Source organism: Vidua macroura, chromosome 2 (assembly GCF_024509145.1).
Source record: "Vidua macroura isolate BioBank_ID:100142 chromosome 2, ASM2450914v1, whole genome shotgun sequence".
Lineage (NCBI taxonomy): Eukaryota > Metazoa > Chordata > Aves > Passeriformes > Viduidae > Vidua > Vidua macroura.
In genome coordinates this window covers 100189475-100204723 of record NC_071572.1, presented here as the reverse complement: position 1 = coordinate 100204723, position 15249 = coordinate 100189475, and the positions used below count along the sequence as shown (strand labels likewise).

General features: G+C 43.2%; 1 protein-coding gene across 3 annotated transcripts; it reads right to left on the bottom strand.

Moving 5' to 3' along the window:
- Positions 1-314: 314 nt before the first annotated feature.
- ESD (esterase D) lies at positions 315-11235 on the bottom strand. 3 transcript variants are annotated; one of them, XM_053971772.1, is made up of 9 exons: positions 11175-11235; positions 9677-9752; positions 8647-8735; positions 7049-7147; positions 4323-4447; positions 3877-3996; positions 3599-3697; positions 1637-1804; positions 315-544 (listed from the first exon to the last, which is right to left on the bottom strand). In XM_053971772.1, the coding sequence occupies exons 2-9, from the start codon at positions 9742-9744 to the stop codon at positions 464-466; spliced, it is 849 nt and encodes a 282-aa protein (XP_053827747.1). In that variant the 5' UTR covers positions 9745-9752; positions 11175-11235; the 3' UTR covers positions 315-463. The 3 variants fall into 3 exon arrangements, with proteins under 3 accessions (XP_053827747.1, XP_053827748.1, XP_053827749.1); XM_053971773.1 differs by lacking the exon at positions 11175-11235 and adding an exon at positions 10938-11019; XM_053971774.1 differs by lacking the exon at positions 11175-11235 and adding an exon at positions 10862-10926.
- Between the last annotated feature and the right edge of the window lie 4014 nt (positions 11236-15249).

The following is a 15249-nucleotide window of genomic DNA, read 5'->3' as shown; positions in this document are numbered from 1 at the left end:
CGCAGGCCTAATACTTCAGATTAATTAAGTGGCTTGATTAGCTGTGCCACTAACAACTTCCTTCTCTATTAAAGGTTGAAGTAAACCCCAGTAATTAATTAGCTGAATGGGCACACTGTTGTTAATCACAGTCTTTGCACAGTTGTACTAGAAGCTGTCTGCAGGTGCCACGTCCACACCCACACTCACAGTATGAAAGCCACTCATCTGCTGGCTTACATTTTGACCCAAAATGCACCAGATGTAACTTCATGGCATCAAGAGTCTTCCAAGCATGCAAGAATATTCCCAATATTTACTCCAAAACACACACATCAAATTAAGTAGGACTTTTATTTTTCTTAGAAGTACAATCAATCAGAAGAGCTCCATTTTACAAACATCACTTCACCAAATGATTTTTGTTTAGTTCATCACTATCTCTTGATTCATATTGGCCAGGCAGCAGTCACATCCAAATGGTTCAAGCATTGAGGTATTTTGCATGGTGTTTGATGTGGTCATTAATAAATGAAGCAATGAAAAAATAGCTGTGATCATAGCCCTAGAAAAGAACAATAAAGAAATCAGCAGAGAACATACAGCTCGTGATAAAGCCATCATGCTAAGATATTTTTTGAACCTTTAAAGGAAATGTAACTACTCTCCTGGTTTTATCCATTTTAAGAAATACCTGGAATATATATATAAAAATGGCAAGGGATACGTAACAGGCAAAGTGTAGATGAGCACTAGGAAGCTGAACAAGCAGAAAGTCCCTTAACCTGCCCAGATCTGGGCCTGTAAGCTAGAGATGGGTAACAGCAAGGGTCAGCTGCAGAGTGAGATGCAATCTGAGAACAGTTGCCCTCAGGGGCACTGCTCCTCCACACATGGGGGGATAAGAAGAACACAGCCCAGGTCTGAGTTACTGCTCCATCACTGTGCTGAAATGTTACCCTCTGGCCCACGGCACTCCATCAGCACTAGCTCTATCTTTAGGTGCAAGGTTTATGATAAATCAGAGAGGACAATCCTTCACTCTCCACAACTGGGCTCCTCACTGGATCTGGGTAGAAGTTACCAGTGGCTTACAAAGACTCCAGTGCTCTCAGGAGAGTTTTGTTCTGGGTCACTGCCCTACAGGTAAGAGCAATCCTTCCACCTGGGTCTTTACATGATGTCCATGATGTCGAGCAGTTCCACCTCTTGGTGTAAATTAGGGAATTTACACCAACACATGCAAACTAAATCACAAAGTTTTATGGTAAACGTGAAACCCACAGCACAGATAAGGGATGCAGCAGAAGGTCAGGTGTCACTTTGGCTGTACAGTGACTGCAATACTCATGCAAAATTATTAATGCTGTGTCTTCAACCAAGCACCGGCAGCCCGAGTCCCCATGCAGGGATCAGCCTGTCCAAGCTGGAAGCACGACGGCACCTAGTGGTGAAGTGTGGCCGAGTCGGGTGGGTGATGCACACGTTGATGGCCCATGCGTCGGAAAGTGTCACTTCTCACCCTCCTCTAGTGGCCAGAGACAGACCTACAGTGAGAGCACGCCTGCCCCCTTACACACTCTCTTCACTGCCTGCTGTATAGAACCAAAAATCACAAACAAGAATATGACAACCAAGGACTGCAGAAGCAACTTGCCTGCTGCAGTCTGAAGACTACTGGGATTTTCCGCTCGGTGCAGGCAGTGATGAAGTTATCAGGCAGTAACTGGCCTGCAGACAGGAACTGGTCATCTTTGCCTTGGTCAATCAAGATGTCGAGGCGAGAGCCCGAGTAGGACTTCACAAGCTGTGTAGCATCATATGCCTGCAGAAATAAAAGAGAAATTACTTCAGTTACATATGTTCAACTGGTTTCAGTTTGTCGACCACAGGAAAAGAATGGCACAGAGAGAGAGTCCTGGGCAGCATTGCTCAGGACGCCAAGCTGCACTTTGAAAGAACAAAAAACCAGGGAAAATCCAGGCAACTGAAAAGTAATACCTACTGCTTTTAAAAAGGGCAAATGTATGAGCTAGGTAATTACCAAGTTGGCAGTTTAACCAAACAGCACATCCAGCCCAGGGCTGACTTCCTACAGAATGGAAGAACAGCAATATAGTCAGTACTAATTCACACCCTTGTGCAGAAACTAGATCCTGCTGAAGAAACTTGGTATCTTGGTATATTTATTCTGGCAGCTAAACGTCAAAATACCAGTATGACACAACTATGCTCATGGGAAGGCATTTAACCTGAAGGTTACCATGATCATTTGACCAAGAAAATTTGGTTTGACTGAGAAACAAAAATTAAAAACTCTAAACATACATGTATCAAAATGTAATTATGATGGGGAACACGTTAGCCATGTGGTCCTGTGCTTATTATATGCTCAAAATAAATAACTCCTTTAAAAAGACAGCAAAGTGTTTAAGTGCTGTGAAGAACACCAATCACCAATGGACAGCAAAATCCAAAGTCCTACACCAAGGCATCAGAGGCATCCTTCCAGGATGCCACCAGATGCAGAAATGACACTGCAATGGAAGTAGGAGTTTGGGCTCAGTCCAGCACTGTGGCCATGGTATCAGATTATCCTGAACATACTTATGTGGCAATTTTAAGCCAAAATAAAGAGATCAGCGGTTGTATATCTGTGCCAAAGGCAGATCTAAGCCTGCTCCTGATGATTGCTGTTATCCATTGGACTAGGTTTGCAGAAACGCTCCAAAACAAGTTAAGGGGACAGAAAACAGATTTTTGGGTGCTTGTTTTGTTTTGTTTCACCACAAATCCATTACATTAAGTCTAAGCAAGTTTAACTGGCAGTTTCTAACCACACAAACTACTCTATTAACAATTAGAAAAGCAGAGAACACTCTCCAATCCTGTAAAGTTTTAATCAGACCTGGAAGTCTTCCTAAGACATACTTTAATCCAATTTACAAGGGATTGAACTCCAGCTTGTACTTATTTACAAGGAAATCTGAGTACATGGTCACAATGATCCCTTCTAACTTTATTATAGAAATACAGTGCAATGTTTGAGATTAAAAATACTGAAGGGCTGCCCAAATAATGCAGGAACCATGCAGACAAACATTTTTGTATCTTAGCCATTCATATACAACTACTGATAGCTCAAAATTAAGGTCCTGGAGCTAAAACCTAACTTTGTCTCGTTTAATGCTGTTCTGCAGGATACCATTTTCCAAGTAGCTGATGGGCTCCTCACGGAGGCCTCCCACAGGCTGCCCATGCAGGACGTCATGAGGCTCATCAGTCTGAGCAGTTTGCAGCAGTCTATCTCTTCAGGCTACTACAAAAATACACTGCTCATAATTGTTCTCAGCCCTGACTTTTAAATCTTCATAAAACTGAGAGGAATGTAGTTGGTTTGATGAGAGGCCTGTATCTCATTACATTTTAATAAGCACCATAAGGCAACAGCAAGTCACTTCTGCCAGGAACAAACAATGCTTTTCTGTGCTTAGGGGTGTAGTAAAACAACAGTACCAGCTCGTGGGCAATCCAGAGGTTTTTTTCCAGGTTCCTGCTGTGATGTATTTACAGATCACTCATTCATCTGTCATTATAGAACTGCAGCTCCAACACATACCTCCCATTTGCTTGCATCTGGTCCCAGATATCCACCAAGGGCTTTCTTCCCCCACTGACACTGAATTGGGTTGCAGATAGGAGCAAATGCTGACACAGACTGTTCAGAAAAACAGCAGCAAAAAAAAAAAAAACCAAAACTATGTAACAATGAACTGCAGCAAATGAAACTATTTATACATTTAATGCCCTCAACTTAGTATTATGTTTTCTTCTGTTACATTTACAGAAATCTATATAGGCATTAGTGTACCTCATATAAGCTATAATTAATCTTACTTTGTACTTCCCAGGATTCTTCAGAGCAAGAATAAGAGCTCCATGACCTCCCATGGAATGCCCAAAAATAGACATCCGTTCAGGGTCAGTTGGAAAATTGGCATTTATTAGTTTAGGCAGCTGTAAAGGAAACAAAAGTGTAATAAAAATGTTAAAGCAACTTGAGTATGTCTAAAAAAAAAGCACACAACTAACCAACTTTTAATGCCGCTGAAACCAAAGGCACATCTCTGGTTCTAGCCTGACATATGTGATCATGGCCTGAAAGCAACTTGAAGGGGAATGTGAGATCAGAAGGAAACAGTTCCGCTGATAATAAGTAACTCAAAGTATCTCTATGGAAATCTCCCATAACTTTGTAACACCAGGTGTGGGAATTTCCTGTGACTGAGCCACACCCCTTTACCTAACCCAGCAACAGCAGGAGAACCCAGCAGTCAAATTACCTCATCCTTTATGTAGGAATACATCCTGTAGTTTGTTTTCCAAGGATCTTCAGTGGCATCCACATAAAAACCAGCACCAGTGCCAAAATCCCAGCTTTCATCTTCTCCTTCAATATTGCAGCCACCTAGCATGACAAAGCTTTCCTTTACTACATGTTCAGAATTGGATACAAATTCTGCCATACAAATGAGACTCAGGACACAAGTTTCTCAATCATATCTATATCCCTTCAACTATAAGGCAATTCAGATTTTAATTAATTCGTACAATAATTTCAAGTGTTATTTCAACACTTGCAAAATTACACTTATATAAAGCCTACAGATATATCCAATTTCTAAATAGTGTCAATATCTCCATAAATAAATATATATATATGTCAAATTTACTCAGGAACTTAATCAAAAGTTGGCACTTGTTAATTTGGTGCTACCAGCTTATTTCAGTCATCAGACCTCATCCTATCAAGTATAAGAAACTGTGCGAGAAACAGAAGAAAATTTCCTTTTCCCCAGAATGACAGAACCACGTATCACCAAATGGTGTGTCCAAGCCAATTTATGTGCTTTAAATAATGCCTGCTGCACCTCCCTTTTTAAGATTCTCCAGAAGAATAATACACTGTTCCTATCATTTCACAAGTCTATCTCTTCTGCAATTCATTTAATTGCTCCCACCTATAATTTCCATGAAACTTAAATAATTTCTTATTTGAATAACTGCAGGATTGTATATTTTCCAAGGTTACACTTTCAAACTAAATTTGCAGATGTGTTCTTGAAAGTCAGTACATCCCACCCAGTCCTCCCTTTGATTAGTCTGTGATTTACCAGCCTGGTCTGCAGAACTTAATGTAATATTTTAAGGTATATGTGATAAGAATGTTTTGGAGAAAGAAAGGCCATTATTTCCTAGTTTCTGCAATCCAAAATTACATGGGCTTTTACCACCGTCAGATTACACTGCAAACCCACACATAACAGTCCCTCACAATTTGTGCAGAGAAGGCTGCCACACTCCCACAGTGTGAAATCAGGTTTGTACAAGGATCAAGGTTGACTTTGCTCCAGTGACATGCCCTTGAACACTGAGTGATTCTGTAACTTAACAGTCCAGCAATCACAGGGACTGGGGCGCTTAAACATGTTGGATGTAAAAAGTTTATCTTCAGTACCTTGGAGATGTACAAAAACTCAGAAAGTCCTGCCAGGCAATGAAGGCATAATGCTCATTATGCTAAAAAAAAAACCTTTCAGGAAGCCTTGAAAAATAGAAATTTGAAAAGGAATCTACATAATATTGCTCAGTATACCTGTCTGGAAAAACAAACCCCTTCCAAGTAGGAAAAGTAAAGTCTATCAAGGCCTGAGAGAGGGTCTGTAATGACAAGTATTTAATGATTTCATGTCTTTTTCCCCATCCAGATACATTTCCTGTCTCCTGGAAGGTAATTCTCATGCAGTACATAATTAAAATGCATATGTAAGCATTTTCAATACCTCTCAGCTCATGATTATATTTTAATTGCTTTTCACTTGTTTCTCCACACAGGCTCAAACAGACATAAGAACATCTGGTGTCTCTCAGCTAAAATTTAAGAGTATAATATGAAGCTCATACCAAAACTCATTTAAATAGTAGAGCAAGCCTTATCAGTTATTAGGCTAAAAGGCAAGAGAGAAGCTACCATGAGGGACTTAAAAGTAAATGGACAAAGCAATGACCTATGCAAAGGCAGTTACACATTGATAGAGACAATTTACACAGATAGTACCAAAAACAAGTTCCAGTCCAACTACCCAATATGAATAAAGCAAAGGTTAGTTGCCCATCTCTAGCCTGCAGCAAACAGCAACAACAAAGTGTGAAGTTCATTCATTCACAAGTTTTGCTTTCTGTCCCTCTTCTTCATTAGAAACATATATTTACATTCTTTGACCTGACACAACTTCAAAACCTGGATGTAAAAAACGCTTTATGGAAATAACATTGCTTCCTTCTCATAATGCCTGTAGTCAGATGTAACCCACTAAAGCTTGCGAAATATTAGAAGGCTGACATCTTTATTTACAGCACTCATGAGACTGTGGTAGAATCCAACAAATACAGAACATAAAACAGAGAACCCCCACTATTTCCAGTAACTGCAGATCCACCATTTTCAGTTTTCCCATACCATAAGCTCAGCCGTATACAAATAACAGCACATAATTTTAAAAATCCATTGATCAGTAGTCTGTTGTAGCTGCATGGGAGAAGGATTTCTAGTTTGCTTTTCAAGTATTGTAATCCTCTGAAGGCATGTATTTAATTTGCTTTAGAAGACAGAATACTATTAAGAGCAAGCATTGCATCTTTGTGTGGCAACACAGTTCTGCAGGTTCTATAGGGTCTCAACAAGGCACACAAAATGTCAGCAAGAATTCTAATAAGACACATTTGTTGTTTCACTTTTCTTCCCTCTCCTCATCTGTGCTGAACTCTAGAGCCCCTTTATTCTAGTTTTAGTGCCACAACAATAAATTCCAATGTCAAACCCTTGCTACCCCACTATTAAAAATGTACGTACAATAACACATACAATGTAATCTAGTGAACAATGCAAGATGCAGAGGTGAGGTCAAATTCTAACTCAGGTGGGCAACACACTTTTCAGCACACTATTCTCTGAGGACAGAGTGCACTTCAGTGTAATGACTGTTACCATGTCTCTGGTGGAACTTACGTGGGCTCGTGTCTGGTGCCACCACAATAAGGCCGTGCTCTGCTGCCGCTTGTTGAAACGCAGCTTTCGTTATAAAATTCTGCTCTGTGCAGGTCAGCCCTAGGGAAACAAAAACATCACTGCTTACCCATTGCCCATGGCACACTGGTGGCAAAACTCTTTTTGACAGAAAAGGTTTTGAAAAACAAGGACTCCTATCTCCATGAATATGGAAAATGTTTTCATTAGGCTCAACAATACTTAACAAGCCACAGAAACACAGCTGCACTGTCCCATCTAGTCACACTGGCACGTGATCAAAACCAGACCCACGAGCACCCTGTACCCCCTCCAGCACCTACTCGTGCAGGGCATGGTGCCTTCTAGCACGGTGCATTTGCTAAGGCTCACACTTTTGACTTTTGACACCTCATCCTGCAACTACGTTTTGCTTTGTACTGTCATCTCAGCTGTTTGCATTTTTGATTTGCATTTTTGTTTGATTTACAGCATCACACGTGGTCTGACAAATTCTACGTACTTTAGACAGGATAAAGGGCTCCTAAGCACCCTGCCTCCAAAACCCACAGCAATACATGCCTTTTGTACAGCAGCAGGTCCATAAGTCCAATTACAAATAAATTACATTTCACACCAATATTTCAATTTTGCTTCACTATGCAAATTGAGAGGAGTTAATGATTCTAGTTTTCTCTGAGGACAAGTTGCCAGTAACCTAATTTGACTGATATATTACCCAAGACAATACAGTTTACATTCAATAAAGTAAATGTGCTGCATGGCTTAGAGCTCTTCAGACAATTCTGATGTTCCTAACTTCAAGTATAAACGTTTTTACCGCCCACTGTCATGACACAAATCAGACCCACCAGCTATTTTGTGACAAAAAACACAAGTCTCCACACTAACAGTCCTGGTCTCCAACTTTCTAAACACAAGTCTCAATAAAGCAACTCCTTGAATTACAGAACAGAGTTTCTGCTTTTTATTTTGAATAAAAGAAAAAAAAAAGGATTTAATTAATTAATTTTTGATGAGACAACTTCATTCCTGCTGCACAAGCCTCTTCAGCCCCTGGCCCTTTCTGATCCCACAGGTTTACTTCACACCAGACATGCTTGCGCTAAGGCAGCTGACAGCACCTCTCTTTTCAAGGTCACCAGCTGCTTCCTGCAAAATTTTACTTGGAATAAGGTAGAGTCCACAGGACAATTGTGCTGGCTTCCATTGGCTCTTTTCACATCCCTACTCTGTCAGCTGAAGCAGTTTTTAAAAACAAAGGAAAGCAGGAGGTGTCCCAACAGGAGAACCTTTATATATACACTTTGGAACTAAAGGTATGAACATTTTAGAACAAAAGAGTAGAACACTTTGAACATTGAGCATTTTAGAACACAATCTGATAGGCTACCCTCAGGCTGCATTCTGGTTTATCACAGCACACTCAAACTAAGTGTGCCTTCCAGAAGATGAGTTTCTGTAGAACCCAAGAGCTGCCACTGCAGTACCTCTACATTAAGTTTTCAGTAACTGTAGTGCAGTAGTTTAAAAATGTTTAAGATTGTATTTTTTAAGTTACTAAGATTCATGTTACTTACCCGACAGCCAATACAGCACAGGACACTTCCCAGTTTCTGCTTTTGGAGGCAAGTAGATTCCAAATTTCATTTTGCATTTTAGCTCTGCACTGTATTAATAAAATGTTCCTTGTTATCACCACTACTTAATGAACAAGGTCACTACCATTAAAAAAAGGAATCAGTGGATCAGGGCATTTCATTGAAAGGGAGATGTGGTCAGGCAACTAAGTTAAAGGAAGGGAAAATAAATTTTTAAACTCAGCCTTAGACTCTAGATTAGGCAACAGCTAACTTTTCAGCCTTGTTCTGAATATACTTAAAACAGAGACTTACAAATAAGCCACATTTTCACAGTGCTGCTAACCGAGAACAGGTTGAAAATCAAATTTTGAATCCCAGCAATATTTAGCTTGAGCTTTGGCTATCAAACTGCAAAGTAATTTTTACTGAAGAATACATCCACATGAGTTGCACAACATAAAATGCACAGAATGCACCAGCAAGGGAGGTTTTCAATCTACTAAGTCTACCAAGTCTCAGACCAATTAATTAAAGCTCAATTAATGCTAAAGCCTAAAACTATCAATAAACTTTTATCTAAGCACAACTGATGATTTTATTTTGATTTGGATAATTTTTTTTTTAATTTGGTTTTTTTTGTACATCTGCATTAAACAAGAATCTATTCACTGAGTCACTGCTCACAGTACTTTTCCAGAGTGCACAGAAGTAAGAGACCCAGTAGCAAGTGGAACTTCACAAACACAGTGGTTCTCTGTGCTGCAAACAGGACAACCCAATGTAACAAAGCTCCATTTTCAAAGGTAAAAATACTAGCTCCCACCTCAGCTCTGCAGCATTAAGTATACTAGATTATGTTAAACATTAACACAGAAATTCAAGAACCCAGCCAAAGCAGCAGTAGACATTATTCCTGACTGAAATATGGATATTAGTGAGAGCATGCTGTTTTCCTGCAGACTGAAAACAGACAGCAATGGATTCATTGCCCCAAGCTAAACATTTTTGTTGCTTTAGTGGCGTTTACCTGTCGTGTTCAAACACCTTCTGGAAACCTTCAAAGCATTTGTTGCTGGAAACCTGTTTCAGTGCCATGATTTTAACTGGGAAAAAAAAAAAAGGGTAAAGTTAAATTTGAAAATAAAACAGTTCTGGTCTTAGACTTTTTGAGAACAGAAGAGCTGAATACAACTTGTAGTATCTTTGCTTAATGTTACCATTTCTCAGAATTTCCTGCACATGCTTTCTACTTTTTATTTCTATTTTTTAACTTTCTATTTCCCCACAAAAAAGGGACAAGGGAGGCTGAACTCTTGTGAGCAGAATGGGCAAAGCCTACCTGCTTTCCTACAGACCAACATCTCCAATGACCATTACCTCAGCACTAACTGTGGCTTGCTCTTTGGCTACCACACAAGCATTCCCACGTGCTGTGGTTAGCCTGGAGCTCCCTGTGCCAGGCTGTTACTTCCACAATTACCATGCAGGAAAAAAAACTGTACCACCTTTTCTTCTCTTGTGTGCGACAGTATCCAGCCACTAACTGCCACAATACTGAGCCTTGCTCTCATCTTTGATGGAAGTTAATTACCACACTCTAACTCTCTATGGGACAGCAGAAACACAGGAGCAGAAGGCTTATTTCCACAGCAAACAGTATGAAAAGTACAAGCAAAGGAGAGCCATGGGAGTTTTAGAACAGCTGGTAGTGCAAGTGGGCTAAGGAAACAAGGGAAGGCTGACACAAAAGTGGACACCGTCAGCTTGCACGGGGCAGTAAGGCCAAGCAGGCGGCTGAAAGGTGAACAGACTGCAGGGTCACAGAATTTTCCCAGTCGGAAGGGACGCCCAGGGATCATCACGTCCAACTCCCAGCCCTGCACAGGACTGTCCCCAAGAGTCACACCATGTGCCGAGAGCATTGTGGAAATGCTTCTTGAGCTCTGTCAGGCTTGGTGCTGTGACCACTTCCCTAGGGAGCCTGTTCCAGTGCCCAACCATCCTTTGGGTGAAGAACCTGTTCCCGATATCCAACCTAAACCTGCTCTGACACAACTTCATGGCATTCCCGCGGGTCCTGTCACCGGTACCCAAGAAAATCCTGAGGGAAACCCAAGTAACATCAGAGCAGGTAACAAATGTTAAAACGGAAGCGTCCCACCCCTGACACCTGCGCGCTCCTACGGGGCCCCGGGCAAGAAGAACCACGCACCACGGAGCGCCCCCGGGGCTCATGGCTGTCCTCCGCGGGGCTGGGGCCGAGGGCCGCCCGCCCAGCAGCGCCTTACCGCCATGGCACGGCAGCAACAAGGCCCCGGCCCGGCTCGGGACGCCCCATTCCACACGGCCAGCCCTGCCCGCTGCGACACAGAGCTCTCCTGCGCCTCCGCTGCCACCCTCCCGCCCTCGCAGGCGGCGAGCCCTCCCCTCCGGCAGGGCCCGCACGGTCCAGGCGGTGCCGCCATCGCCCCCCCGAGCTCCCGGCCCGGCCCGGCCCGTTCCCGCCGCCGTTCCCGCTGCCTTACCGCGGCGGAGCGGCGGGAAGGGCCGGCCCTGGCGCGGAGGCGGCTCCTCCTCCCGCCCCGGGGCCGGCCCGCACCGCCCCCGCCCGCCATGGCGCGGCCGGGCCCCGGCCTCCGCTCGGGGACAGCCGGGCCTGCGGCTGCCGGGGTTAGGACACGTCAAATGTGTAAATATTTTCTTTAAAAAGGTTGCTCTGTGATGTTTGGTCTTTATATACTTTGAAGCCTAATCAAGAACGGAGAATTAATCCGTGTAGCAGCAGCGAACAAGCTCTAATTGATGTCCAGTCCCTAAGTCTTTTGGGGACACAACATTGTCCTTTGGTCTTGCTTGCACTGCAATCTAAACAAGCTAGAAAGACAAATTGCTTGTCGGTAGAATTGCCTCGTTAAATTTTAGCGCTTGACATGTTTCAGTGGTCTGAGACCTCGGGAGAGGTTAGCAAAGCCTGGGGACAGGGATGTGCTGCTGATAGTGGGCACAAAGAACGCAGAATTCACGGGCCACAAGGACATTTGGCAGAACTCCTAGGACAGGGAAGAAAATAACAAAGAAAACTCATTAACTGTGCTGAAATCAGCTCTAATTGAGAAGATAATTCTGATGGGGAGATTGTGACCATTGACTCGCAACCCAGTGACTCAAGAAACCCACCAGAGAATCCGTAACAGTGAACTATTCAAAGCAGCCTTTCTGTTCGTATCATGGTCCCTTGACCACTTCAAGGGCTCAGGCACCACTGCACCGTTGCATTCCAAATGTTTTACTTCCCCTCTGGATTTCAGAGTTCTTATAGCAGGTGTCACCAGACAAACTGCTGATTTTATAATAAACCCAAATTCTAGTGTAGGTATTTTACACCTCACCTGCAAGATCACAAAGTAACAAAGATACTTGGCAGTGCTTCCATCTTATTCATAACTCAAATTATCCCACTTTGTGCTGGGCTTTTATTATTTCTTTATTAATTTATTGATATGCAGTTAAACATGACTATCAGTTGTCAAAAAATGTCCTCAGCAAAGCTCCCTCCTACTTTGTAGTCTTGTACCATGTACTGCTTTGGCAGTAACTATTTTTGCCTATAACATTTTTCAGTCTTGACTTTTCCAGTTCCTTTTATATTTTTGATCCCTAATCCTAGCAATGCACAGTACTGACAGATTTGTCCCCCCATTACTTTCTATTCTTCCCCAGCAGATCTATTCGGACCACAGCTGCTGGACCCCAGACCTGGCCCTTGTATCCTGTCTTCCAGAGCAGCTTTCCTATCCTGCCTCTGTACTTGATATAGTTGGTACAAATAGTCTGTCTCTGAGCTGTTTAAGCATCCTTGTATCAACTTTTCCTTTTCAAGCTGTGTTTAAATTGCAATCAATCAAATTAAATTACGTTTCTTCACTACTCAAGTACTCTTCAGGTTGTTCCTTCCATCTCTATGTGTGCATTTTGTAGCTCCCTAAATGTCTCTCACTAGCAAGATAATGCCCATTTAGTTATTTGAACTGAACTGTAGCCAGTCTGGTTTCTCTCTTATATATCTAGACACATCTGTTGCTACACCCAAACATCTTTGTAATTTCAAATTATTCAGCAGCAGAGACTTTACAAAACAAGCATGTTGTAAATTTGATTGGAAAGTCAGCAACCATAGTTTTAACTACTTATTTCTTTGCTTCCATTTCCTGTGGCAGTTGTGTGGTTGCAGGAATATAGTTTTTACTGCTGCTTTCCTGAGAGCTGTGAAGAAGTGTTTAAGGATTCTGAGACTCTCAATCCCTTCTACTGCTACAGAACATTTACCATGTAAATGGTAAGAATAAAAGCTCACAAAATGCTAATATTTGTATTATCATTGAATAGTGACCTAAGAATTTGCAAACAAATTCCTTGATTTTTTTTTTTTTTTATGTCAATTGCAAAGGCATTTGCAGAAATATTTATGGAAGAGCAGGTGTCCTGCCTTCATGGTGACAACTGATAATAATGACAAGAAACTGTCTTAATTTCTGGGTTTTTTTGAGGCTTTCATAAGGGACTATGTTGATGCATATGCAATGCTGACTCCCTTCAGAGAATACATCCATAGATGGAACTCAGTGTCTTCTTTTCCAAACATCTTTGCTTTTCTGTCTTGAAGTGCCATATTGATAAACCTAAATGTATTCTCTTTCAATGATCAGTGCAAATTATGTAGAAAATCTGGCAGGGAGTTTTCCAAAGAACATGAAAAATCATGATACGCTGGAGCCTACATACAGAGGTCTAGTAGTACTGAGGTAAAACTGAGTGTATTTGCAGTTCAGGGATCTTATCTGGTACATTTCACCATACCACCATATGTCACATATTTGCAGCTAAAACAATCTGATTCCCTATGTCTGATAGCTTCTGAAAAATACAGCTTTGTATGCTTTTTTTCTACACACTATAATGCTCAATGAAATCTTAACAGCTGTACTACTTTGATATGCATTGCCTTTGCAAGCAAGAGCTTGTATGCTGTAAGATCAGTTGGAGGAATAAATTTATTTTGGTTTTAAGACAGGGAAAATGAAAACTATTAAAATCCACTTGGGCTTCTTATTTCAGTGCTCTTTGTGAAAGAAAATACCGACCATAGATGGCACTGTGGTTCTGTGACCGGGAGGTTATTTCTGTCTCTGTAGCGGTGCCACGCTGTTTGTGCTGCTCTGGCCGTGGGGCTCACCCGGCCTGGACACCAGGTGCCCGCCAAATTCCCACTGCTCTCCTCAGCCAGGCAGGGCAGGGGAAACACGAGCAAAACTTCGTGGGTCGAGATAAGGGGAGGAAGAGATCACTCACCAATTACTGTCATGGGCAAAACAGATTTGGCTTAGGGAAATTAATTTATTGCCAATCAAATCAGAGTAGCCTAATGAGATATAAAAGCTAAATCTTAAAACAGCTTCACCCCTCCACCCCTCTCCCTTCTTCCTGGGCTGAACATCACTCCTGATTTTCTCTACCTCTCCCCCCACAGTGGCACAGAGGGATGGGGAATGGGAATTGTGGACAGTCATTACACATGGTTTCTGCTGTTCCTTCCTCCTCAGGGAGCAGACTCCTCACACTCTTCCCCTGCTGCAGCTAGAGGTCTCTTCCTCTGAAGATAGTCCACCATGAACTTCTCCAACATGCATTCTTCCCTCGGGCTGCAGTTCTTCATGAAGTGCTCCATTGTACCTGCTCCGGAGGGGCTCCTCTCTCCACCGACTTCCCACAGGTGCTGCCAGGAGCCCGCTCCAGCACGGGCTTCCCACGGGGTCACAGCCTCCTTTGGCATGCGCCTGCTCCAGTGTGGAGCTCTCCCTGGGCTGCAGGGGGATACAGGCTCCCCTATGGACCTCTCTGGGCTGCAGGGGGATACAGGCTCCCCTATGGACCTCTCTGGGCTGCAGGGGGATACAGGCTCCCCTATGGACCTCCCTGGGCTGCAGGGGGATACAGGCTCCCCTATGGACCTCCCTGGGCTGCAGGGGGATACAGGCTCCCCTATGGATCTCCCTGGGCTGCAGGGGGATACAGGCTCCCCTATAGGATCTCCCTGGGCTGCAGGGGGATACAGGCTCCCCTATGGATCTCCCTGGGCTGCAGGGGGATACAGGCTCCCCTATGGATCTCCCTGGGCTGCAGGGGGATACAGGCTCCCCTATAGGATCTCCCTGGGCTGCAGGGGGATACAGGCTCCCCTATGGACCTCCCTGGGCTGCAGGGGGATACAGGCTCCTCTATGGACCTCTCTGGGCTGCAGGGGCTCAGCTGCCTCCCCGTGGTCTGCACCAAGGGCTGCAGGGGAATCTCTGCTCCAGCACCCGGAGCATCTCCTGCCCCTCCTTCTCCACTGACCTTGGTGTCTGCAGAGCTGCTCCTCTCACATATTCTCACTCTTCTCTCTGGTTGCAATGGTGCAGCTTTCCCCCGCTTCTTAATAAACCTATTATCCTACTGGCACCATCATGGTGGCTGCTGGGCTTGGCCTTGGCCAGAGCTTCATCCATCCTGGAGCTGGCTGGCATTGGATCTGTCAGAGATGGGCAAAATTTCTGGAAGCAT